The 26107-nt window shown below is 37.8% G+C and overlaps 3 protein-coding genes and 1 long non-coding RNA gene across 15 annotated transcripts; 2 read left to right on the forward strand and 2 right to left on the reverse strand.

Annotated features, from left to right (window-relative positions):
* The first annotated feature begins 2329 nt into the window (after window positions 1-2329).
* Window positions 2330-3767, forward strand: LOC126912960 (uncharacterized). Of its 11 annotated transcripts, none has more exons than XR_007707594.1 (4): window positions 2330-2357; window positions 2490-2588; window positions 2633-2796; window positions 2852-3767. It is a non-coding gene; the product is annotated as an uncharacterized LOC126912960 (long non-coding RNA). The 11 variants fall into 11 exon arrangements; XR_007707585.1 differs by having other exon boundaries at window positions 2830-3765; XR_007707591.1 differs by having other exon boundaries at window positions 2633-2791; window positions 2830-3765.
* Window positions 3768-11027: 7260 nt separating this feature from the next.
* On the forward strand, window positions 11028-13981 carry LOC118276313 (organic cation transporter protein-like). 2 transcript variants are annotated; one of them, XM_050707576.1, is made up of 4 exons: window positions 11028-11846; window positions 11907-12264; window positions 12362-12769; window positions 12853-13981. In XM_050707576.1, exons 2-4 carry the CDS (start codon window positions 11930-11932, stop codon window positions 13538-13540), a joined length of 1431 nt encoding a protein of 476 aa, XP_050563533.1. In that variant the 5' UTR covers window positions 11028-11846; window positions 11907-11929; the 3' UTR covers window positions 13541-13981. The 2 variants fall into 2 exon arrangements, with proteins under 2 accessions (XP_050563533.1, XP_035450468.1); XM_035594575.2 differs by having other exon boundaries at window positions 11032-11846; window positions 11922-12264.
* Window positions 13982-14467: 486 nt separating this feature from the next.
* LOC118276315 (lysocardiolipin acyltransferase 1) lies at window positions 14468-19325 on the reverse strand. Its single transcript, XM_035594576.2, has 7 exons — window positions 19177-19325; window positions 18986-19092; window positions 18623-18902; window positions 18283-18479; window positions 16300-16478; window positions 15941-16044; window positions 14468-15260 (listed from the first exon to the last, which is right to left on the reverse strand). The coding sequence occupies exons 1-7, from the start codon at window positions 19226-19228 to the stop codon at window positions 15016-15018; spliced, it is 1164 nt and encodes a 387-aa protein (XP_035450469.2). The 5' UTR covers window positions 19229-19325; the 3' UTR covers window positions 14468-15015.
* Window positions 19326-19432: 107 nt separating this feature from the next.
* LOC118276312 (organic cation transporter-like protein) lies at window positions 19433-21816 on the reverse strand. The gene is made up of 3 exons (XM_035594574.2): window positions 20728-21816; window positions 20247-20654; window positions 19433-20168 (listed from the first exon to the last, which is right to left on the reverse strand). The coding sequence occupies exons 1-3, from the start codon at window positions 21045-21047 to the stop codon at window positions 19436-19438; spliced, it is 1461 nt and encodes a 486-aa protein (XP_035450467.2). The 5' UTR covers window positions 21048-21816; the 3' UTR covers window positions 19433-19435.
* Between the last annotated feature and the right edge of the window lie 4291 nt (window positions 21817-26107).

The following is a 26107-nucleotide window of genomic DNA, read 5'->3' on the forward strand; positions in this document are numbered from 1 at the left end:
CGCAAAAGGACCTGGAGGAGAAGGTCGCCGCCAAGGAGCGCGCAACCGGTGCCGCAAGGTCCAGGGCCGGCTACGGGGCTTCCAACGTCCTCTACGCAGACCACTCAGTGGCTGAGCTAGCGCAAATGGCGTTGGAGGACAAGGAGGAAATTTTGGAGGTGGCCTCCAAGTCCTCCAACCTGAAGGGATCGGCTGTTGCCGACAAACGAAATAGGAAGCGATCTGTCGCTGCCGGCCGTCGTACGCAAGATGGTCGACAGCGCGGAGTCGTGGGACGCGGTAGTGTCCTTCTGCGAGGACGTGATGTCGCAGAAGGAAACTGCGGAGCAGGAGACGGAGATCTCGAATCCCTTCTCCGCCCGCAGTAGGCGCACCGGGCGCAGGAGAAGGGCGGACAACGCCCAATTCCAGCCCCCATAAATGGGTCCAGGGGCGCGGGACTTGGGGAAGTCCCCGCCCTCTATTCCATAGACCCGAGGTGATGGCGTGCGCGGGTGTCCTTCTGCGAGGACGTGATATTGTCACAGAAGGAAACTGCGGAGCGGGAGAGGGAGACCTCAACTCCCTTCCCTGCCCATAAATGGGGCAAGGGGCGCGGGACTTGGGGAAGTCGCCCCCTATTCCATAGACCCGAGGTTATGGCGTGCGCGGGTGTCGGCGCGCGCCTCCGAGACGATGCGCGGGGTAGCCCAAACTTACCTACCCCGTGCAAGAGATGAGGTCAGGACGGACCTGGCCGGCATGAAGAATCTGGACTCTCGCGGCCCCCACAATCACGTGCTGAGTAGACACCGGGGGGTTTTAGCCGGTAAGAGTCGGCATACCCCTCCGCCTTTCCCCGGCCAGAGGAAGTTGAGGTTTGGGTTAGGTTTGGGTTAGGTTGGGTTGGGTTAGCTTAGGTTTGGGTTAGGTTTGCGTTAGGTTAGGTTAAGTTTGGGTTAGGTTTGGGATAGGTTAGGTTTGGGATAGGTTAGAATGGGATAGGTTAGGTTTGGGTTAGGTTTGGGTTAGGTTTGGGTTTTTTTTTTTCTTTACAGCAGGTTTGGGGGGGGTTAGGTTTGGGACTCACACCTCCCCACGAGTAGAGAGGGTGAGTTGGGACTCTTAGGTTTGCTGTTTCCGAAACCCCTAACATGGTCAAGGCCAGTGGTTAGGTTTAGATAAATTTTTTTATTTCTTTCTTTACAAAGTGGTAAGTAACAAAGTAGCTCATGGCGGAATGGCAGGGACTGTAGGGCTGGGCTCGCTGTCATTGCAGCGGTTAGTCCCCTCTTTGAGGAGTGGCTAGAGAGGCGCCAGGTTTGGGTTAGGTTTGACGCAGGTGTTAGGTTTGGAAGCTTCGGTAGGTTCCTGTTTCTGATTGGGCGGGGGTTACGCCCGGGTGTTTGCGAAGACCGCCCGGAGGACACGGTGGAACATACGCTTGCGGTCTGCCCTGCGTGGGCTGAGCACCGCCGTGTCCTCAGGGATGTGGTCGGCGACGGCGCCCTCTCGCGTCCGGCACTGATACAAGCCATGGTGCGGAGCGAGGGGGACTGGGATGCCGTCTCCTCCTTCTGCGAAGCAGTTATGCTAGCTAAGGAGGAGGCGGGGCGCGTGAGGGAACGAACTTCCTCACGCCCCAGCCGTCGCGAGAGACACTCCGGGCGTCGGGGATCGCGCGACGATCTCCGGCCACCGTAAGTGCGGGTCTGCGGACGGTGAGCAAGGGTAGCTCGCCGCCCGACCAGAACCAGACCCGTGCGTGCGGCGCGTCGCGTTCTGCGCGCGCCTCAAAGAGCCATCAGACCACCACAGATGGGGCCCAGTAGGGCTGATGCCTAATCCGGAGCTGCGGACTACCTAGCGGGTTTACCGGGGCTCCGGCTCGACGGGCAGGAATAGGAACGGGGTGGTTTTTAGTCAGTAAGAGTCTGACACTCCCTCTCGCCTCGCCCAAGGCGGGAGAAGTCATTGGATGATTTTCCACCCTAAAAAAAAAAAAAAAGTAACAAAGTAGTTTCTTCTATGATATAATATAACTAGTGTTAGTTGAGTATATTACAATTATTTGTTATCACAATCAGAATATAAGTAGTATTAAGAGTATTAGAGTACATATTTTGCTATGTTTTGTTTTTTGCAATTACTTGACTGATGACATGTTTACAGAAGTCAAGTACTACATTTCTCGTCTTGGCCTTCTTCATATGCTCGTGAATGTCTTGTGGACTAAACTTTTGTCCTTCCAGGCGCTGTTCGACCTCATGTCTGGCACGCGCGTACACTGGACACGCGAATATCACGTGCGGGACAGTCTCTTCCAGGGCGGAGTCGCAGAGACACGATGGGTTAGGTTTGGGTTAGGTTTGGGTTAGGTTTGGGTTAGGTTTGGGTTAGGTTTGGGTTAGGTTTGGGTCAGGTTTGGGTTAGGTTTGGGTCAGGTTTGGGTTAGGTTTGGGTCAGGTTTGGGTTAGGTTTGGGTCAGGTTTGGGTTAGGTTTGGGTCAGGTTTGGGTTAGGTTTGGGTTAGGTTTGGGTTAGGTTTGGGTTAGGTTTGGGTTAGGTTTGGGTTAGGTTTGGGTTAGGTTTGGGTTAGGTTTGGGTTAGGTTTGGGTTAGGTTTGGGTTAGGTTTGGGTTAGATTTGGGTTAGGTTTGGGTTAGGTTTGGGTTAGGTTTGGGTTAGGTTTGGGTTAGGTTTGGGTTAGGTTTGGGTTAGGTTTGGGTTAGGTTTGGGTTAGGTTTGGGTTAGGTTTGGGTTAGGTTTGGGTTAGGTTTGGGTTAGGTTTGGGTTAGGTTTGGGTTAGGTTGGGTTAGGTTTGGGTTAGGGTTGGGTTAGGGTTGGGTTAGGTTTGGGTTAGGGTTGGGTTAGGTTTGGGTTAGGTTTGGGTTAGGTTTGGGTTAGGTTTGGGTTAGGTTTGGGTTAGGTTTGGGTTAGGTTTGGGTTAGGTTTGGGTTAGGTTTGGGTTAGGTTTGGGTTAGGTTTGGGTTAGGTTTGGGTTAGGTTTGGGTTAGGTTTGGGTTAGGTTTGGGTTAGGTTTGGGTTAGGTTTGGGTTAGGTTTGGGTTAGGTTTGGGTTAGGTTTGGGTTAGGTTTGGGTTAGGTTTGGGTTAGGTTTGGGTTAGGTTTGGGTTAGGTTTGGGTTAGTTGGTTAGTTGGTATATTATTTCGGCAATTCGCACGTGCCTAATCTAGACTAGGATATCTAAAAACTAATTTGTGTTGACGAACAATGTAACAATAGACCATTTGAAATGTAATGTAATGTTCATTAAAGTAAAATAGTACACTAGGTACTAATTTTAATTTTCATTAAGTAGTGTGTTAATAGAATGTCAGGATATAAGTAATATATGTCTCGGGCTCAATTTCCGCACAATATTTTGTGTTGTGTATGATTATGTATAGGTAAACCCACTGAATATCAAGGAGAAGGTCCTTTTTAATTTATGACGGGGGGAAACATTCAAAAGGGACCTAGCTTTTTGAGGATAAAAGACTAGGGAGTGTGGGCTTTTTACCTCATTAAAACCATCCCGGTGGCCACCCTCTGCACCTGTAGGGGGCACCGAGTCCTCTAAGTAGACCTGCTCCGGAGTCCCCATTCAGGAGAAGGTCCTAGTGGAAGTTCGAAAAGATTAAAACAACTGGATTTTATATTACGGTTAAGTACCTACGTCATAGTCTTACGAATTGATGCAAACTTCTTTATCCGATTTGTTCATCGATAGATCATAAATATCTACAATGGGCAATAAATTACAGTAGGTACCATCTTAACTTTTTTAATGACTATATCTCCTTGGTAAATAAAATAAATAATAATTATTAATCATCTGATAAATAATAGCGATTTTTCCGACCTTGTTTAGTGCGGAAAAACGTTCATAGCAAATGATTTTAACCGCCGTACTCAGAGTCATTTAATGGTTAACATAACTCAGTCCTTATTGATTGTTTTCGGAACAAAATCGTTACTAAGGAATAGTTTGAGTAATCATTAAATGTCTCTGAGTATGGCAGTAAGTTCGATTTCTTTAGTGATGATTCTAGAGATTCTATGAAATTCTGGAAGGAGGATGGAAATACTGGTCCCACCTTCCAATAGATATGTGTGTTACATCATTGCTCAAAATTACCTATCCAATAATATCTTTGGCCTGGAATCTCTGGCCTTGGACTTTGGACCTTTCCGACAACTTCTCAGTAGAATTACACCAGATTGCAATAAGTGTAATGTCCTTATAAACACGGTCAAAGAGTAGGAACAGTTCGAATGATAAACAAGTATGATAAATGATAAATTGTACCTATATTCATATATTGTACCTAAATAATATAATGTTGTTTTCTGGAAAGTGTGTTATTATTTTGCATTTAGGTAACTGATATTATTTAACATCATCTTTAATGTAAGGGAATTTCCGCCTTAAATTTCTTTACCGCCTCCATTTTTTTAAGTCAGTTAATAACCCTATATGTAACCTTCTCCTAAATATCAAAAAGACTATGCTGAAAACCGCATACAAATGAATTCAGCCAAACGCGAGATAATCACGTACAAATATTCATAAGCTAAGAAGTTTTGTTTGAAGTCTGTTAAAAATAATATACTTAACAATAGGTACAACAGATTGTTAGTTTTCATTCCGCTTATAGATGTATTTTCAGCATACGGTGTGCAGCACCGCCCTCTATCAATCTACTGTATTGTTAGGGTAGCATGGATTTCCGCAAAGTAACGCCTGATTCTATTCTATATAAAATAATATGGAAGTACACCTAATTGAGTAGCGGAAAGACAATGATTTGTTAGCTCCACTCATTTTACCTTATCTTCTATTTATATTTATAAATATCTAGTTAATAGTCCATTTCTTATTTTATCAATAATTTATTGACAAACTTCCTTGTCGGTTCTAAGGTCGTAAGTCTGTCAAACAAACAAATGATCGCGGCCCCGATTCCGGGTTGGACAAAAAATCATTGAACTTTATAATTTTTCAATAGTGACAACATACAGTTTAGATGAGAATATTAGAAGATACTTAACATAACTGAAGAAGTGTGAGAGTGACTATTTCTTTGTACAAAGGTTGTTTTAGTGTTACGTTTTCCGATACCAACCCTAAACATCATTTCTTCCACTCGATTGCGTCTTACTTAAGTATAACTTAAGATTAAGACATAAAAACTGTGTAATAAGACATTTTATGTTCATTAGACGTTAAGTGTTCACTATTTTACGTACAAATTGACCATGGCCTAGTCTGACTTTATACAAGAATTTTCCGATAATATGGACAAATGTACTATAATACTAGTTTGTTTTAGCATAATTTATTGGTAAACAATATTATACTAAATTACAATTGACTAAGTTGGCGGTCGACCATCCACACATCATACCACAGGGAAAACATGGTGGTGGCGAAAAAACAAAATCGTATGGTAAACCCATAGGATTTTGTCAAACCTAACCCAAACCTAACCCAAACCTAACCCAAACCTAACCCAAACCTAACCCAAACCTAACCCAAACCTAACCCAAACCTAACCCAAACCTAACCCAAACCTAACCCAAACCTAACCCAAACCTTTTTTTTTGTCGTGGTGAAATCCTCATGGACTTCCTCTGGCCGGGGAAAGGCGGAGGGGTCTCTTACCGGCTAAAACCCCCCGGTGTCTACTCAGCACGTGATCGTGGGGGCCGCGAGAGTTCAGATTCTTCCGCAGCCCCACATCACATGTCGGCCAGGTCCGTCCTGACCTCATCTCTTGCACGGGGTAGGTAAGTTTGGGTTACCCCGCGCATCGTCTCGGAGGCGCGCGCCGACACCCGTGCACGCCATCACCTCGGGTCTATGGAATAGCGGGCGACTTCCCCAAGTCCCGCGCCCCTGGACGCATTTATGGCGGCTGGAATTGGGCGTTGTCCGCCCTTCTCCTGCGCCCGGTGAGCCTACTGCGGGCGGGGAAGGGAGTCGAGGTCTCCCTCTCCCGCTCCGCAGTTTCCTTCTGTGACAATATCACGTCAAACCTAACCCTTTAACCGCTCAGTTAAATATCAATTATCATGCACCAAGCGCGGGGCTACTAATCGAAATAATTATATCAACACTAAATAAGGAAGAGCGATCGTGTAAGAGTGAGCATTTTCTCTGTCGCAGTAATACGGTATGAGTGGCAGGGATATGGAAATATCCGTCGCATATTAGTGACACAGTTGGCTATAGGGTTAATGTTATGTGAAAGAGACTTCAAAAAAACTCTGTTTAATTCAGTCTCTAAAATGAGAAAGTTATGGTATCCACTCGCACAGCTCGTTCCAAATTGTAGATTCCTATGTAGAAGAAATTAAAGTATACCAGTGCAATCTACCATTTAATAGAAACAATCATTTCTTAACGAAGATTTTATTGTTATATTGCTGCCAACACATAGCTCTACCTATGTGTTACGAAGAGGGCTCTCGCCCAATGTATCGCCAAGACCTTCCTCCGACATACTTATAAAAACTGAATGAAATTCGTAAACTGTTTGATTCCCTTTCTTTCTCAAGCCTACTCGTTGGTCGAGTGATCGCTAATGCGTCTGCCGTACAAGGGGTCTTGGGTTCGATTCTTGGGTCGGACAAAGTATTGCTGGGCTTTTTTCGGTTTTTCGAAAATTTCTCAGTAGCAGCACGGAGCAGTGGCGTAGCGTAGTGGGGGCGGCAGGGGCGGCCCGCCCCGGGCGGCACTTTTTAGGGGGCGGCAAATTTTAAACAATAAATAATAAAAATATTTTGTAAATATTTCAACCATTTTATATTTTTTTCGCAACTAGAGATCGGAGAAAGTAGTGATAGTGGGGATGGAACCTTTAACGAGTGGTCCTGCCACGAGAGGGAACCTTTAGATAGAGTCGACTGTACAAATTTGGACCGAATAAAATGAGCTTACTCTTTAGGCGTAGTCCCGAAATCATGGAAGACGGCCTTGGTCCATCCGATCCCTAAACAAAAACCGGCCAAGTGCGAGTCGGACTCGCCCATGAAGGATTCCGTAACAGCAAGTAGATGACATAATATAAAAGTTGTAAAATAACTTGGTTTTACATAGTGTTTGTATGAACGACGAACGAAGTTATATTTGCGGTTTTTGAAAATGTTTTATTTCTTAAAAACTAATAATGATATCTGGTTCAAACCAATTTTCGTTGTTAGTTTCTATTGAAATCTACAGCATATATTTATTTTTGTTTTCTCCTTCTCTTATTTTAAAAGTTAGAGGGGGGGACACTCATTTTTCCACTTTAGAAGCACAGTCTAACTTTCAAACGGTTAATTTTGACGAAAAATGGTTTTAAGAACCTTAATGTCTTTTTTAAAGACCTATCCATAGACACCCATTATGGATATGTTAGCTGAAATTTTTTTTTTTTAATCAGTTCCATGTATGGAGTGCCCCCTTTTAATTTTTAAATTTATTAATTTTTATTCAAAATTCGAATAGCGGTTACCGAAATACATCAACCTTCAAAGTTTTAACTATGTAGGCCCAACAGTTTCGGAAATAAATGGCTTTGACATACGGACGGACGGACGGACGGACGGACGGACAGACAGACAGACAGACAGACATGACAAATCTATAAGGGTTCCGTTTTTTGCCATTTGGCTACGGAACCCTAGAAAGGTGATAGAATAAATCCGTCCAACTACAGACCGATAGCCATAACTTCCCTCTTTTCGAAAATCCATTATTAACTGCCCGCTCTTGCGGTACCTAGAGGATCACCAGCTACTCAGTGACCAGCAATACGGTTTTCGTAAAGGTCGATGGGCTGGGGATCTTCTGGTTTACCTGACACACCGTTGGGCACAGGCGATCGAATCTAAGGGGGAAGCGTTGGTAGTTAGCTTGGACGTGGCGAAAGCCTTCGACCGGGTTTGGCATAAAGCGCTTCTTTGGAAGCTTTCTTCCTATGGTCTTCCCGAGAAATTGTGCGAATGGGTCTACTGCTTACTTGCAGACAGAAGCATTAAGGTCGTTGTCGACGGGGAATGCTCCGACTCTCTGTCTGTAAACGCAGGTGTCCCTCAAGGCTGCGTGCTATCACCTACCTTGTTCCTCCTCCATATCAATGATATGTTGCAAATCAGCAGCATTCATTGTTATGCGGATGACAGTACAGGTGATGCCTATTATACCGGCCGCGCTAACATTTCCGAAACAGACTTGTGTCCGAAAACGAGACTTCTTTGCGGAGAATCTCAGATTGGGGTGAACTTAATTTGTTCCAGTTTAACCCTACTAAGACACAGGTCGGCGTGTTTAGCCTGGTATTAGAATTGGGATACTTGGCATCAACATTTCGAGCGACGTCCATATCCGTGGCCATCTAGAGGATAAGGCTAAATTATCCTCGAAAAATCTTGGTGTGCTCAACAGATCAAGGCAGTATTTCACTCCAGCCCATCGCCTGCTTCTATATAAGGCGCAGGTTCGGCCCCATATGGAATACTAGTCTCATCTGTGGGCGGGGGCACCACAGTACCAGGTTCATCCTTTGGACCGCGTTCAGCGGCGTGCGAATCGGATTGTTGAGTGGCAGGAAATTTAAAACCGACTTGACATTTTGGCAATGCGTAGAGATGTAGCTTCGTTGTACATTATATCGCCTATACCACGTGGAGTGTTCTGATTCATGACTATTCTCGCCGAAAAGTTCTCTATTATGAATTTATGTAATGTGTAGTATACATTAAATTAAAATACTTAAATAAGGGGGCGGCAAAATTGTCTTCCGCCCCGGGCGGCCGACACTCACGCTACGACACTGAATAGAGAGTGAGCTGAATGGCCACATACTGGGTACAATTCCAGATTTTCGTGCTGTTATGGATAGGATAATCTTTATTTTTTTTATAACCATAGGTGTACCTAATATAATATTAATAGCAATTATTTGGGTTGCTGCGTAGATAAAAAGACTACACTGCCAAAAAATACCGAGCAAAATTAATATTAGTAATTTATTGCATGCATAAAAATTAAGGGTTTTTAAATCGTAAGGTTTTTTAATCGTCGAATGTAGGTACTTACAGATTTTCACTTATAGAATGTGTGATTTCTAAAGAAGTTTTGGGTTAGTATAAGCTACGGTAGGTGAGTTAGTTAGTTCCTCATGAAATTAACGGATTAAAGGTTTATTAATTAGACTATTTAGATGAGATTTTCAAAATTCCTTCAGGTTATATTGTTTAAGTATTGTTTTATAAGAAAACAAACATGAAATGAGATAATTTCTACTTACAGGTTTTATGGAGTTGCTATTCAAAGAAATGTTATTAGGTATGTATTCTCAACAAAACTTATTACTTTATGCTGATTTTTAGTTTTGTTAATTCTTATATTATTTCTTATCTCTCATATCGTATAAATGGAAAGGATTTTATACAAAGATATTTTTAAAGCATTTTTTATATATTTGCGTCCTGATAAAACAGATGTTTATTATGTTGACCATGTCAATTACTGTGATAATTTATTTTAGGAATATTTTAAAATAAACAAATAACACTATTTAAGTTACTCTTACTTGAAGCTTCACCATTTGTGTAGAAATGTACCCTATAAACGTCTCTAGTAACCCATCCACCTATTGTTGGAATTAAAATAAAATTAAAATGGGAAGGAATTGTAAAATAATTAATAAATATTATATGACTAGCAAATTCGGCGAACTCCGTTTCGCCACCAATGTTAAATTTTTCCCGAATTTTCTATGCTATAAACCTCACGGAGCCCGAGACCTTTCCAACAAATCCTAAACCGTGGAAATCGGTTCGTGCGTTCTGGAGTTATAGCATCAGGAAGGAAAACCCGACTTATTTTTATATAATAGATTGTCATTACACTACTTGAACATGTACAGGCTTTAGAACAAGTGCCCGAGTAGGTAATCTAATGGAGACCCGAAAAAGTGAGAGAATTATCTTATAAAACAGTGAATCCGGAACGTTCATGACATCGTATTGAATGATACATATATACTTTACCAACAGACATCCACGTTACAACAATTTATGACATGGTACATACTGTAAAATATAAGAAACTACCTAAGTAGGTATCTACTGATAATACGCAGACAGCCTTTATTGCATGTGACTTGACAAAATAATATTATAAAAAAATGCGCAATCATACTTGTATACTTAATAAAAACTCATAAATTTACACGGACATGAATAGGTAAAAGGATGGATTTTCCGAAAATTCAAAAAATCCAATTAATGCTAATTTCACTTGTCTGATACATTCATAGATATGGTAATTCCATCCTTATCTACATCGAACAAGTGTATGATGTTACAGAAAGGATATTTGAATTTAATACTTAAGTACTCAACTTACATTGTAAGACAAATAAATATTTAGATTTCTTTTACGATATTATCTATAACAGTTACCTTCATTAAGTAGTTTATTGAGTACTTGTAGTGTTCGTCTGTTTATGTTAGGGCCTATGCACGCCACGTTTTTTAAACGCGCCGTCGACGCGCGTTTGTAGCGATACAGACGCGCCGGTGCCATGCGTTGGTATTGATACAAACGACAACAAACTGCTCTGCAGGATAAAAACGCACCAGCGACACGCGTTCCCAAAACGCGCGTCGACGGCGCGTTTAAAAAACATGGTGTGCATAGGCCATTAAATGCTAACTTATCGCCTCCTAACGATCTAATAATCTATTGTCTTTTCATTATACAAATGGTCGTTTGATGATGTTTCCAATCAAGTTCCTAATTCCTAACTGAATAGTGGCACCTGTTAAAAGTAATACGTAAACCAAATACCATCACTTTGCTATAAAGACCAATGACAATATAAATAACCTTCATGTTCTTTTATCTGAGTACCTATTAGTAGTAGGTATCTTTATTTCTTTCTTTTGCCTTTTTTCTAACTAGGTCTAGGTGAACAGTTTCTTCATCAGATTCAGTCGTATACTTACGTAGGTGTTGATCGGATATAAAGAGTTCTAAAATGTTTATAATGTTATTCATTCACATACAAACCGTAGAAGAAAAGTTCAAGTTTAAAATAGTGGTGTTTAAGCCGTAAATAGACTACTGTCTATGTTGTAAGTTGAAGTATACGATCTTTGTTTAAAACCGTGACAATATTTCATAACTGCGCGGTTCTAAATTGTGCGAAACGTGACGTGTTTCGGGTACCGAAGAAGGCTTTAGAGTTCAACGTGCATGGAAAAGATGCATGTCTAATGAACAGTCATTGTATATACATACTATAAATTATCCATGAAATCTCGGGTATTTGTTCTGAACTTGTATAAATGACTATTGTAATATTTTACTTACGTTATTCTCCAGTAGTAGACTGTATAAAATTGGCGTACCGCAGGGTCCAGTTTTGGCTCCAACTTAAGTTGCAAATATAAATTTTGCTATTGAAACGTACGTAGGTGCCCGTCTAAAATACACGTTGAATCTTTCATAAATAATCTAAAATTAGTAATATATAATACACTCATCCATATATTATATAATCCCATTCCACACATGCATTGAAACAATGTAAGGTTGTTTAAGTATATAGGCTTACTTTTCAAGATAACTATTTAAGCTGGTAATCTAATAGTGCGTCTGTGTGTGATAAATATATAATATTTTATATGATAACTGTGCCACCACACATTACCATGTGATTATGGCGTGAGTGTACATCAATCTCAAAGAAAAGAAGGACGGTCTGAATGTTATCGACGACCGAGTGACAAAAGAAACATTATTATGTATCATTAAGTGAGTGCAAGGAACTGCCAAATACATTGTATGCGTAAATGTACAATTAAGGTGAGTGAGACAAATTCTACAATAAATAATGTGTAATATAAAGCATTAAATTGAAGACAGTGGTATTGTTTCCAGTAAGAAAAATGGACGAAGATCTTATAGAAACGGCGATTGGACGATTTGGAAAATACCAAACATGGATTTTGTTTTTAATAACGGTGGGGAGGATTCCAGCAGAATACCAATTAAATAATGTAGTGTTTATTATACCTTATGTGGATTACAAGTGCTTAGACAATAATGTGACCAATTACTGTCCATGTGAAAACCCGGAATATGACACAAGTACCATTGTAAGCTCGGTGACGACAGAATGGAACCTTATTTGCAACAGGACATATTTGGCAAGTTTAGCACAGTCGATGCTGCAAGTTGGAATATTAGCAGGCAGCTTACTTTATGGATATTTTTCTGACAGGTACTTAATATGTATTATTTATTCACATTGATTTCATTAGTTAAATTAATCCTCATTTTTTTCAAATTATTTTATCAATACATGTTTTCCGTTTCAGATGTGGTCGAAAATCAGTTGTAGTGATATCAATATTCTCGGAAGCAGTATTCGTTATAATCTCTGCATTTGTGCCATATTTCTGGATGTTTTTGGTCTGCCGCTTCTTGATTGGTGCATCTCTTGGTGGAGTGATGCTGTGTTGCTATATACTACTTATTGAATTGTGTGGAAAATCATTTAGGCCATACGCATCAGGCCTTTCAGAACTGCCGTATATTCTCTCTTATTTTGCTCTTCCCGTCAAAGCATACTTTTTTAGAGACTGGAGGAATTTGCAGTTGGTAACCGCAGTACCGTGGGTCATAACTATTGGGTACTTCTGGTTAATGCCTGAGTCGCCACGCTGGTTGATCACAGTGGGACGAAAGAAGGAAGCTATTGAAACTCTCACCTATATTGCTAAAAAGTAAGTTCCTCATATTCATGTACTGCGTACTTATTTTGGGATCATTAGAAATTATCATTAATCTTGTTACGTTTCCTTTCCAGAAATGGTATGCCAACCAATAACATCGAAGGTATTGTTGAAAAACTGGAATTAGAAATCAAGAACCAACACAAGACTGGTAACTTTATAGATCTCTTCAGAACACCAAAAGTTAGAGCTTATACGTTAATAGCAGCATTTGTTTGGATGTTTTGTTCACACACTTTCTTCGGGATCAATCAGTACATAGGACGACTGCAAGGAAATATTTATATAAACGTCCTCCTGTCAGCAGCGTGCCTTACTCCAGGTTTAATTATAGTAGTATTGACTAACCTTTATTTGAAACGAAGAATAAGTGTTATATCTAGTTTTGCTACCGCATCCTTATCTTTATTAATATTTATTGTCATTCCTAGTGATATTAGAGTAGCAACATTAGTATTTGCTATAATAGGTCTGACAGCTGCTTACATGGCTTTCGTCCAAATATATTTATATTCATCGGAAGTTTTTCCGACTGTTATTAGAAATTCAGCGATTGGTTTTGCCTCGATGTTTGCTAGATTTGGAGGTTTTATTGCGCCTTTTGTAGTAAATATTGGTATAGAGTGGGTGTCTATTCTTATATTTAGTGGTGTAGCCCTCGCTGCCGCAATACTATGTTATTTTCTTCCTGAAACTAAATCAATTACTCTGCCCAACACAATCGAGCAAAGAGAGAAGTCGAACGAATATGTGGATAGTTAGCTAAGTAGTGTTCAGTTTTTAATTTCGCTTAAGTATAGTTTGAGAATAAGTATTAAGTACCTGTTCGAATTCTAGTAGATTCATATTTTTTAAAATAAGTATATTTTATGAAATAGTTATAAAATTGTTTTGGTTGTATGTTGATGAACATCGATGAGTTCCATCATTGTATATAATGTTTTTAAATAATAATTGAACATTTAAACTAATCTAAATTTGTATAATGTTCTTATAATAAAATTAATAAACATTTTAAGTACTCTTATTAGGTAGATATTCCTTTACTTTTTCTATCAAGTATTATTGTAAGTGCTTAGGTACGTGCATAGTATTTTTCTTTAACAGGGTCAATATCAATTTTTGTGTTTTATTTCTGCTTACCACAATACATATTATGTATGACATGTAACCTATCGTATTAATTAAATTACACAGCAAGTTTTGTATCTTTCATATCTTTATAAGACCTACATTTATCTAAACATATGTCATTTAAATATTTCATTTTATTTATCAACTTTATCCGCTGCATGCAGATACGATTCGTATCTGTAGTTGCATTTATAATATAGATACAGTTTATAGGTACAATGTACACATTACTATGAACTATTGTTTCGCTCAATATAGGTTTACACATTTATTCGATTTTACCTAACTAATAATTAAGTGTTCTATTACGTTAACCATAAGGTTTAGAACTAGATGAAGGCCACTGATTGGGGCTGTTCAGATTTTTAAAAAGTTTAACATGATTAGGTAATACTCCACTAGAAATATAATAATGTATTATTATAATTCCATATTCATCTCGTTTACAGAATAATTTTAATAGGTGTATTGTTGAAATTAAAGACACCATATATCACACAACTTGAAAACTTTCATAGATCAATGATAATAATTTGTAAATAATTAAAAAGGGTATAACCGACGCGACTGTACAATTTATTTCCAAACAATTGTAAAGAACACTTGAAGCATTTATTATATAATACATATAAACACAGTTATCAATAAGCTTATAATAATTTTAATTTATATCGAGATATTTATTGCAATAAAATTAATTATGCTATAGATAAACAATATCTTTAATCTTTATCACATTAAGCAGCTACGTATTAATTTGGCATTGATGAGAACTCACAGTCGTGACAACGAACTTCTAAATTATTTACTAGATTTAGATTTAGGTTTCAGCCATGATCATCCCACTGCAGGGCAAAGGCCTCCCTACCCTCCTTCCACTCCTTTCTGTTTAAAGCTTTTCTTGTCATAGATGTCAAATTCGTCCCACCATCTTCTTTTGGGCCTGCCGCGACGTCTGTGGATGTTGAGTGGGCTTCACTCAGCGGTGAGTTTTACCCACCGCTCGTCCGACATACGGCAGAGGTGATCAGCTCAGTTCTACTTCAAACTTGCGACTAAAATCTTCGACGAGATCATAAAAAAAATCTACCTTCTAAATATTTTTACATAATTAATTTTTCTAAGAGTTTATATTGAATGTTATGGAAACCACCGAAGTACCATGTAATAAATATGAACAGTAAACTATGGTATATAACCCAGAATTGAAATGTGACGCTATTGCATAAAAAATAAAAGAAAAGTATATCGACAATGGTCCAGAATAGGAATCCTGCTTTTGCTGTTAAAAGGGATCTTGGAGATCGATGTTGTGGTGTGTTGTTGGTTTGTGGGTCGATGAAATTACCTGAAAAGTTAAAAATCTAATTACTTTTTTTTATAATAGACTGGTCCATTTGCAGCAGGACTGGACTGGACTTTAAAAGAGACAATAAATAACCTCTGATTTTGTCGAGTCCGTTAGGAAATGCCAACTTCATCTAGATTTTATTAATAGTAATTTTGACATGTAAAAGTATTCTTTTGTAACCTATTTATAAAAAAAGCATTTTCGACTTGTTAGCTATTATTTGGATATCCATTTTCGAAATTCTCAAAACTGTTTAGTCTGGAATTACACCTTGTACGTAAGTATATGATAGCGGATTATAATATCTACCTAACTGCAGAAAACCACCGATAAATATATGATAGACAGTGCTTTATAAGATAACTTACTGACCGAGATTCTGTACGATGACCTTCACAAGTGTCATTTAAACAATACCCAGTTTGGATACAACTTATGTTAAACATACAAATCTGTGTCAATAGCCCTTTCTCTTTTTATTGAACAACCGATTGATCACACACTATTTCCATTGATGCATCTCTGTGTAAAAACTTAATTTTGTAAAAGAAGCCATCAATGGATTGAAAACCTATTAGCTAAGAATGGCGTCATCAAATCGAGAGTTGTCGTAAGTCACACAGTCGTATCTCTCATACTTTTGGTTATTCTTATTCCGATCAAGGCGAGTAACTCACCATCGTTGTGAAATTTTCTCAAACTTTGCTCCTTATCGCGCCAACGGGCCTCGAGCCAGATTTTAAGTGCTGTGTCGTCTTGAGGTAACTTATCTATCGAGTACCTGAATCAAAGAATAATAGAAAATGTATTACTAAAACAGTAAAATAGATCTTCTTAAAATCTTAAAGACAATATATGTGAAAAATGCTAAGGAATTAAACCAAATGAATAAGATCTAGGAAAATCTTCTCACGGTCATCGTGATTTATCAAGCAAATTCCTGAAATTCATATTAATAACATATCGGAGCATAAAAGACTAAAGTTACTAATGTTTAAATATAAGAAAAATATGGAATACACGAATCACGACCAACCTTTTAAAATAAAAATACACATTTTTCGGTATTTTCCCTCGCACTAAATCCATCTCAGTCTGCGCTGGAGTGTCATACGCCACTGTGACGTCATATACTGAGGCCAGGCCTGACTCTCGCAATCGGGAACATAATGCTACCCAACCAGTTGTTCGTGGATGCAAGACGTATTCGTAACGCTGAAAGGTATAGAAATATATGTATGTAACTTATACTAAGATGGGAAAGGACACAAACAAGAAGACGGATTGCTTTATGGTAACTGGTAAGGAATCGGCACCACTCACGGAATGGAAACCCGCAACATCTAAACAGTAACTGTTCTTATGGTCATGCAAAATTTATCTTAATATACGAGAATCTTTAACTCCTAGTGACAATGTAATAGCAACTAGAAAAAACACAAAAGCAACCATCATCCTGCAATCACGCCAAAATTTTACAGAAATTCAATTAAACACACCTAAGTTCCTAAATTGTGTTATCAATCTAATTTCACTAGAATTGAAGATCTCATGCTAAATTGTTGTAGTGAGGATATTCGCGCCACCGATGCGGCTTATGAATATTTGCATTAGTCAACTTCTGATAATCAGGCAGAACGAACTAATTTATAGGCCCACATAGTGGTAGATCCACTGGAATCGACCTACCATTCCAATCCACTATGCGAAGACGAAGTCTCAATAAGTAAGTCCCATAAAGTCACGACAGTTAAAGAAGGCTAACAGGTCACCCGACTTCACATTAGAACCTATATAGAAAGTAGTAATCATTGCAATTTTAACTCTTTACAAACAGTTATAAAACACAGATCAGTTTGTAGCTCATGGCAGATAAGTGCTGATATAATTGCATTACAATTTGCAATGTCCTACTTTTCTTTTCCTGCAGCTGTCCTCAAACTTGTCATTAGATACCGGTTAATTACGCAGATAAAATAATGTGCAATTACATATTATGTAAGAAAATTTAAATAAACGTATGTATATCCGCGTCATATGAAATCGAACTTAGTGGTTTGGTTTAAAAACAATAATCTTGGTAAACGTCAGAACATATAACCGCAAATTGTTCGTTATTATATTGTGATGATTTTGTGCCTTTACGACAAGGGAGACAATAAAAAGAATATACAAATAAAAAACGATGTTGAAACTGATGGACAAAACCATGAGTGAAAATATATTAACTTAAATAATACATAAAAAATGTTAAACAGTTTTAATGAGTTGTACGAGATATATCACAACAATCAGACGTCAAGAAGGGGGTTAAATGCCCATCACTAGACCCAAACAAACAAACAGGTCAAGCTAAATAAAACCTTTTTAATATAGGAACGCTAAGTACAAACCATAACTGACTGCACGCGGACGAAGTTGCGGGCAAACGCAAGTGAATTATAAACCACTAGCTAGCTACAGAACCCAAACTCTGAATAGCAGCCTCCATTAATGTATTCAATAATAGAAATTGATGTCCCACGCATTCAATTTGAATCACAAATTATTTGATACAACTGACGCAACTGTTGAATATTACAAATCTAGTACGAGTCAAGCGTTGAACCTTGACAAAGACAGTGGACATCCAACGAACCGGAAAGATGATCTTCATTGAGACCGAGGTTCACTAGTTACAGCTGCTTTAGTAGTCATGGTCAGTGCAAACGGACAGATGGAGGCATAATTTGAATACCTGCATGTTATTAGTCTGTCCATATTTACGACGACGGTTCTCCTCACTCAAGTCCGTTCCTTTAGGGAATAGAACTAGCCATTTTTGTATGGATGGAAAATCATCAATTAATTTCTACCGCCCTGGTAGGGTGAGGGAGTTTCAGACTCTGACCGACTACAAATCATCCCGCTCCGACTCCAGCTCCTTTGCAGGACCACTATACGTATATAGGTACCAATCTGCCGGCAACCCCAGTAGACATGGTGAGCACAAATGGAAAGATAAAAAAATTTTGAATACCTGTATGTTATTAGCCTGTGCATATTTATCACTACGACGGCGGTTCTCCTCACTCAAGTCCGTTCCTTCAGGGAATAGAACCAGCCTGCAGTCATAATTCAGCTTCTGATAGTAATCCACAAACTGTGAAAGGTTTATTTGATCCTCGCGCCAATTTCTCTTTACGTAGAGGAAAAAGTTTAACTGCATAATCCAACCTGCAAGGTTTATAAACATCAAGATCACCTCTTACAGAAAAGGAAATAATGTCTTCAATTGCTAATCAGAATTAAGTATTATTAATTTCCGACAGAACTCACTATTGTATTTGATTAATAAAAAATATTTATGACGGACTTACCCATGCCAGGAATATTTTTGATTTCATCCTTCAAAACAAATTTGATTTTTGATTTGCCTCCGAGATCCAATATGCTATTAGATTCACTGAGATTTTGAACAGTTTGTTTACAAGAGCACAATTCGCCTGAAGGGTTTTGCGTTGCATGGTACAGAGCTATCCAAACATAGTTCCAATCAACTCTTGTGCGATGATTCATTACAATTATAGTCTTTTCGTCCGGTTTCACAAAATCACCAAAGTGGTGCAATTGAGTATCACAACAACATTGAAACAGCGCCTGAAAGTATGTACACATAACAAATTAAACCATTCAGTCACTACGAGTGAGTTAATTGAATAATTTGTAGGCGAACATCTTACCACAGGATACAATTCCCACAAAGAAAATAATAAATCAACAAACTTTCTGTATAATTTGTGACTAAAAAACATCAGGTACATAACAGGACAATAAAGAATGAAGAATCCTGAAATCAAAATAGATGTAAATCGATACTGGACATTTTAAACAACAATGAATACTGCCAGGCTTAAACTCAAGTAAAACGTACCAGCAAGAATGGTGTAATACCAAGCAATGCAGAGCAATAAGCCCACCGCCATGGTGCTACGACCCGTCGGCTTGCACTGGCGTGCTCAAGAAGCCATGTCGATGCCGATGTCAGCATTGTTAGATTAGAACCCCTACGTAGCCCACTAAGCCTTATTACATGACACCCCGTCGTAGGTGGTTGTCTACATTATCAAATTCTCTACTCCACTCTATTTAACTAGGTTATATGACGATTATTTTGTAATTTTTGCTTCAATTCAAACTTCAATTTCTTCCATTTCAATACCATTATCTGGTCTTCTCAATTGTGTGCTCCTTCCTATAGCCTCTGCTTCTTCTAATGTCATCAATAGTTCACAGTTTTTTGTTTCAGGTAAAAATAGTAAACAAAGTAATGCAGATATCATTGGAAAAATACCAAATGCAACTGGTGAACACCATTTTCCATAGGGTCTTAAATTAGCAGCAAAAGGTGCAATCATAGAGCCTACTCGAGCCATCATGGAACATATACCAATAGCCGCATTACGAACTACAGTAGGGAACATTTCGGAGCAATACAAATAAATCACAATAAAGATTATATAACTGTGCATTTCTCCTAAGCATCCGACCACCAAAGACGCATTACCTTCCGGAACAAAACCTATTGCAATTAAACACAAACTGCATATAACGTTTCCAAAGATTACGACAGTTTTGCGTTTGGAGAACTTGATTAGAGGAATGCTAATGATACTCGCACAGGTACAAACGCCTCCAGTGGCCAAGACATTTATAAATAAATCGCCAGTCAAGTGACTGATGTAGTAAGAAACCCCGTAGAAGCAGTAGCTGCAGACGAGCCAAATAAACGACATTACAGTAATGTTTCTTCTCACGTTTGGAGTACGGAACAGATCTAACGCAGTACTTCGCGGTCTCGCAGTTCTGTGCTCGAATTGATACAATTCCATTTTACTTCTTATGTGTTCCGTGGGGAGTTTGTTACTGAAAATGTCATTTCAATTAAAAATCACAATCACCTGTCAAAGAAATTAATTTGAAATTGATAAATAAATATCTTACATTTTTGCCACCTTTTCCATTAATATAATTGCTTGTTCAGTTTTATTCACAACTAATAACCATCGTGGGCTTTCTGGTAATAAACAAATGTAAAACAATAAAATGACGTTTAAGACTGATATGAGGAGTAGAAAATACGAGAAATCTCTTATCAGGTAGCCAATTCCCGCAACTATCATGTTGCCAGTCGTGAACGGTATATTAATCAATATGGACACTGTATCTCTGTTTACGTGACCAACATATTCCATCACCATCACGTATGCTATGGTTATACAACCACCATTCGCAAAACCCACCACCCATCTGGCGAACGAAAAGCTCCAATAATCTGGCAAAAACGACGACATGATGCCGGCAAATATTTCTATTATTATCGATACTATTAAAGTCGGTCTTCTCCCGTATCTGTAAAAGGATGATACCAATTTTAAACTAGATATACTCGTAAACTAGGTACATTAAGACTAACAACACCCACTTATCCGATGCAATCCCAAATATTAGACTTCCGCAGAAAACGCCAAATTGAAAAATTGTTTGCGTTAAATCTTTGAACCAATCACTTTTGCATGTCAGGTTCCATTCGGTTACTATAGTTCTTGTGAATACAGTTTTATTGAACACGGGATTGCTACAACATGTGCTATTTGTTCCTGGACAGTAGTGCTGAACTGGAGCCGTCAGAAATATGATGGCCATTTGGTGGAACGACACATTGTATCTGCTCAAAAACACAATAAAACATAACCACAAATGATATCTCCCGAAGTCTCCTATTAATTCATTGATGATAGCCATTATGTCCGTATCTTTAACATTGTATTAAATGGGTTCTAAATTTTTCATTATGATATACGAAATTAAAATGGTTTGATACAAATCAGAATTTTACAATGTCGCTCATTGTTAAGTATGTAAAACAGGTAGGCTTTGGTCAAGGTTAGTTTACAAAGAGTATCCTAGTGAACAAGAACATTTAGACAATTACGTATTTTAACGATGTTGAACAAACACATTTTACAACTTACATATTATTCAATTATAACATCACCGGCTTGGAATTTAGAAAACTACAATATGTAATCATACTTCCTGAATACTAGGTTGAAACGTTGTAAGCTAAGTTATTCACTAAAAAGTTACCTATCGAATTTTTAAAATCGCTTTTATATTTTCGGCTTGTTGCGCCTTTCTATCTTTCATTCAATGAAGTAAACTAACAATTTTTCCTCTTTATTTCGAGGACGAATATACGAAGTATTTAATGAGATGATATATTAAGAAGCCAGACCTATTCAAAAGTCTCGCGAGTCATCCTGTAGGTGGTATCAGGAGTTGATACTTAGCAGGTCTAAACGTGGTCTATATGTCATTACATATAGTTAAACAAAGGTCAGTTGGTACTTCGTGTAGAAGAGAGATAATGTCATGTTATTTTCTAAAATTATGATAGAACTTAAATGTTCCATTATTTCATTGGGCGGAAATAAGATAAATAATGACCCGTACTTTATCTCCGCATGCAATGCATGACAATGAAGATCTCTTTACCATTATAATAAACAAGTATTTTTTCATGTTATTCTTCTAATCTATAATATTGTATATTAAAATAAATCGCACGAACCGATTTCTACGGTTTTGCATTCGTTGGAAAGGTCTCGAGCTCCATGAAGTTTATAGGAATAAAAATTCAAGATTTTTTTTTAATTTGCCCGGAAAATCATTGGTGGCGAAACGGAGTTCGCGGGGTTTGCTGTTCATAATTTCATTGGGTCGCTTCCAACCGGTCTATCGGGAAGACATCGGGAGAGGCCTATGTTCAGCAGTGGACGTCTTATGGCTGATATGATGATGATGATTATTGGTTGGCTTCTTCCTTTTACATTCCTATCCATACTTTTTAAATCTTTATTTTATAGGTAAGGTAATTTTTTCAAAGAGAAAAACGACGTCAGCCCCAGTAAAGGATACAAAATTCAATACATACTACGATGAAGTAGCCAAACCATTTACAGGTAAAGCTTGTCCTTAAACTTAAACATAAAATAATTAAATGATACATTGATCTAGCCTCAGATGATAATGGTGACGCTAAAATGGTATGACCAATATTAAAGTTCTTAACACTAAAGACCTGATACCTCTGAGACTCATTACGTCGACACTCATACAAAATATAATGCACGTCCTTGTGTTGGGTAATTCGTCTTAGTGCATTATGAATCCTATCCATATTTAAATTCAACCCTCTCATTATCACATGACTCTCATCTCTTGTCAAAATCCTCTTTAAGTATACTTAAACTATCTTCTGGCGGTTTACTTTTTCTTCAATATCAGACTTAAGAACCTACAAGTATTTACAATGTACAAGTATTACGTTGCTGTGGAATTATCAGAATAATTTCAAATCATCATTCGATATCTCTTTATCACATCACATGTGATAATAAATTATCAGCAGCGAGTTACATAGGCCCGATTTTCCTACAGTATCAAGATCAACGAGAAAAAAATCCGCAATATGTCAAAATAATCATCATTGACATTTTCAAATACACATGTGAGCGGAATATATACTTATTGTATTTTCTCGTTACTTATCTATCTATATCTATATAGTCCAGTCAAATAAGGCAAAATTACGTAAGAATCTCGGAATGCGAGATACCCAGCTGTAATTTTGTATATACTTGTATATTGACCCCCTAAAACTTGTCTCAAAACCTACATATGGTAGGGTGTAAGCAACCCTTAAAATTCAGGGTCAAAGGGCCCAAAAATCGTATTTTTGTGGTTTTTTCGAAATATCTAATTTCCTATGGGTTTTTGGTAGTTGTATTCAATAGCAATACAAAATTCTCTACAATTTTTGTGTAAACTTTTTTTTATACGGTGAACCGTTTTCGAGATAGAGGGCGGAGAGCGCGCGGTCACTGCATCTCTTCAAAAACATTTTTTTCGTCTAACCTATCCGTAGATGGTTGTCTATGGATAGGACATTAAAAAATACGTCATGGTTCCTAAAACCATTTTTCGTCAAAATCAATCGTTAGAAAGATAGACGCTTCCAAAGTGGAAAAATGAGGTCTATAGAATGTGTCCTGCCCTCTAACTTTTAAAATAAGTGAGTAAGAAAACTAAAAAAAAATATATGCTGTAGATTTTAATGGAAACTTTCAACGAAAATTAGTTTGAACGAGATATCATAATTAGTTTTTAAGAATTGATACATTTAAAAAAAACACACTTAATTTTCCACTTTCTCAATTCTTTTAATCAATTCTACAAAAGTTGTAGAGAATTTTGTATTCTACAATATTGGTATTAAATGCAAATACCAAAAACCCATAGGAAATGAGGTCTTTCCAAAAAAGCACAAAAAACCGATTTTTGGGACCTTTGGACCTTAAAATTTAATAGTTGCTTACACCCTACCATATGTAGGTTTTGAGACAAGTTTTAGGGTGTCAATATACAAGTATATACAAAATTACAGCTGGGTATCTCGAATTCCGAGGTGAATTCCTAAATTGACTGGACTATATACGGTACTAATATATAAAGCTAAAGAGTTTGTTTGTTTGTTTTAACGCACTAATCTCTGGAACTACTAATCCAATTTGATTAATTCTTTTTGTGTTGGATAATCTATTTATCTACGAAGTTATTAATCTATTATAGGCTATAAAATATCACGCTATGACCAATAGGAGTCGAGCAATGGGCCGAAATCTATATAAATACGAAAGTAACTCACATCTGTCTCTTCTTTACGCCTAATTCCCGATACCGATTTGAATAATTATTTTTGTGTTGGATACTCCATTTATTGAGAAAAGTTATAGTCCATAATATAACATTATGTTACGATCAAGAGGAGCCGAGCGGGTGAAACCGCGCGGAAGTAGCTCGTTAATAAATAAATGGAATATGTATATATTTTCCGTGACGTATCCAGTAACCTAGTCTCTCATTCAAGGTTAAATGCCAACACACGCCGCGTCATAATCATCCGCATTTCTACCCTCACTTATCTTTCTACATACAATTAATAAAACTATTTACTTATCCTCCTATTTAGAAGTTACTTTATTATTCTTATCTATATTTTTATACATATATTTGTATAGCCGCATTACGTGCCGTAATGTACACCTCTGCTTACCCCTTCGGGGATAAAAGCCGTGACGATAAATAATAAGAATAATAATCTATATTTTTAACTGACGTGTAATACTTACTTATGTCGATGAGTGGGTAATATATCTACAACGAGTGGACTAAACATTTTGACAGTAAACATGTAATATGTACCTTTGCCGATCTGTCTGTTATTTCTACCTATTAACATCTCCTGCCTACACAGACGTCATCATTATCTCGATTACCACTTACCATTTGAACCGGCGTCGTACGTTACCTGTCAAGATTAACAGATTTCAAGATAGTTCTCAATGTCTTCCAGTTTGACTGCGAAAAGATATCATTATACTATAATCTTATCTTTTCTTATATACACCTGTCATATAAATCCAAACACGGGACTGATGTACAAACAATAATAAATTAAATACATTTAAGTATGTACTGCAATTAAACTAAGTAGGTAATTCTTTTTATCAGTGTCTCCGTAAGTAAATGAATGCCAAAATTGTGTTCTCAGCCTTATCGCTGAGTAAAAAGAGTGTGGTTTACTTGTATCTATGTATAATTGGTAGGCAGGGCCGTAGCTAACGCCGTATCTGCCGTATCAATTATACCAGGCCGCAGGCGGGCCCCCAACGTGCGTAAGCAAAGATTATAAACGTTCCAATTTTTTATTTCATTTCTGAAATAACAAAAGTCCAAATAATCAATTTCTTTCTTTTTTTGTAAAGCATGCGTTCTATAGTTGGCAGCTACTTTAGGAAAATTAACGTCATCATAAGGGTCTCCAAATATGAGCTCGCTGTTATATAATCGGTTAGTCCCCTCTTTGAGGCTTGCTTGAGAGACAAGGCGGGAAGACTATAGATGATTTTCCCCCCTCAAAAAAAAAAGAAAAGGTGGGGCCCACCAAGGCACGCTACGCCACCGTTGATAGGTAATTAGCTAAGTATACACCAGCCGGTAAGCAGGCATTATAAAGTTTACGATACTTAAATAAATTCTAGAGACTAAAAATGTCAAAATATACTTAATCATCGTCTTTAGTCTCATCAGTTTGTGTAACATATGGTACATATAACTTAAATCGACATTTCATAAGTAGTTTATAAACAGGGAAATAATCCAGAACGTAGAAAGAAAAATAATATACTCATTGTGTTGTTTATCTATCTTTTAAACCAAATGACTGACACTACGGTCCCACTACAATATATTTTCATGAGTCTATAATGGCATTACAGCGCCTAAATGAGCATGTGTCTATTGAAAACTATCAACAAACCAATCAGTCATAATTACCATCATCGTCACTCCGTACTGGACATTAGGCCTCTCAATAGCATACCAATCTAGTACGTACGTAGCTACGTATATATTGAACTTTTGGTACATGTACATAATAAAAACAAATAGGTATTAATTATTATGTTATCGGCTTACGCACGTAACTGTTTGACGAGGAACTTCGCAGAATGCTGCTCATGAATATGAGCCTATAGCATGACTTGAAACTAGTCCAGTTCCTCGTCAAACAGTTACGCAAGTAAGCCGATAACATAATAATTAATTTAATATGTCTCACGAAAGTTATAATAAAATTAAAAACCTTTTTTTTTCATAATAAATAACTTATATTTTTCCTTTAGATTCACGGTGATTTCATTTAAAATAAATGAATAATATTTACATAAATTGTATTAGAA

This window comes from Spodoptera frugiperda, chromosome 31, assembly GCF_023101765.2.
Source record: "Spodoptera frugiperda isolate SF20-4 chromosome 31, AGI-APGP_CSIRO_Sfru_2.0, whole genome shotgun sequence".
NCBI classification, from domain to species: domain Eukaryota; kingdom Metazoa; phylum Arthropoda; class Insecta; order Lepidoptera; family Noctuidae; genus Spodoptera; species Spodoptera frugiperda.

Bases quoted from the DNA above. Each gene is read 5' to 3' on its own strand.
- LOC118276313 (XM_050707576.1), top strand. From the start codon at position 11,930: ATGGACGAAGATCTTATAGAAACGGCGATTGGACGATTTGGAAAATAC. The intron at 12,265-12,361 runs GTACTTAATATG...TTTCCGTTTCAG, and splicing joins TATGGATATTTTTCTGACAG to ATGTGGTCGAAAATCAGTTG. The intron at 12,770-12,852 runs GTAAGTTCCTCA...TTTCCTTTCCAG, and splicing joins CTCACCTATATTGCTAAAAA to AAATGGTATGCCAACCAATA.
- LOC118276315 (XM_035594576.2), bottom strand. From the start codon at position 19,228: ATGGCGGTGGGCTTATTGCTCTGCATTGCTTGGTATTACACCATTCTT. The intron at 18,480-18,622 runs GTAAGTCCGTCA...TAAACCTTGCAG, and splicing joins CAAAAATATTCCTGGCATGG to GTTGGATTATGCAGTTAAAC. The intron at 15,261-15,940 runs GTGAGTTACTCG...TTAACTTTTCAG, and splicing joins GAGAAAATTTCACAACGATG to GTAATTTCATCGACCCACAA.
- LOC118276312 (XM_035594574.2), bottom strand. From the start codon at position 21,047: ATGGCTATCATCAATGAATTAATAGGAGACTTCGGGAGATATCATTTG. The intron at 20,655-20,727 runs GTGGGTGTTGTT...ATCCTTTTACAG, and splicing joins TTTGGGATTGCATCGGATAA to ATACGGGAGAAGACCGACTT. The intron at 20,169-20,246 runs GTAAGATATTTA...TGACATTTTCAG, and splicing joins ATGGAAAAGGTGGCAAAAAT to TAACAAACTCCCCACGGAAC.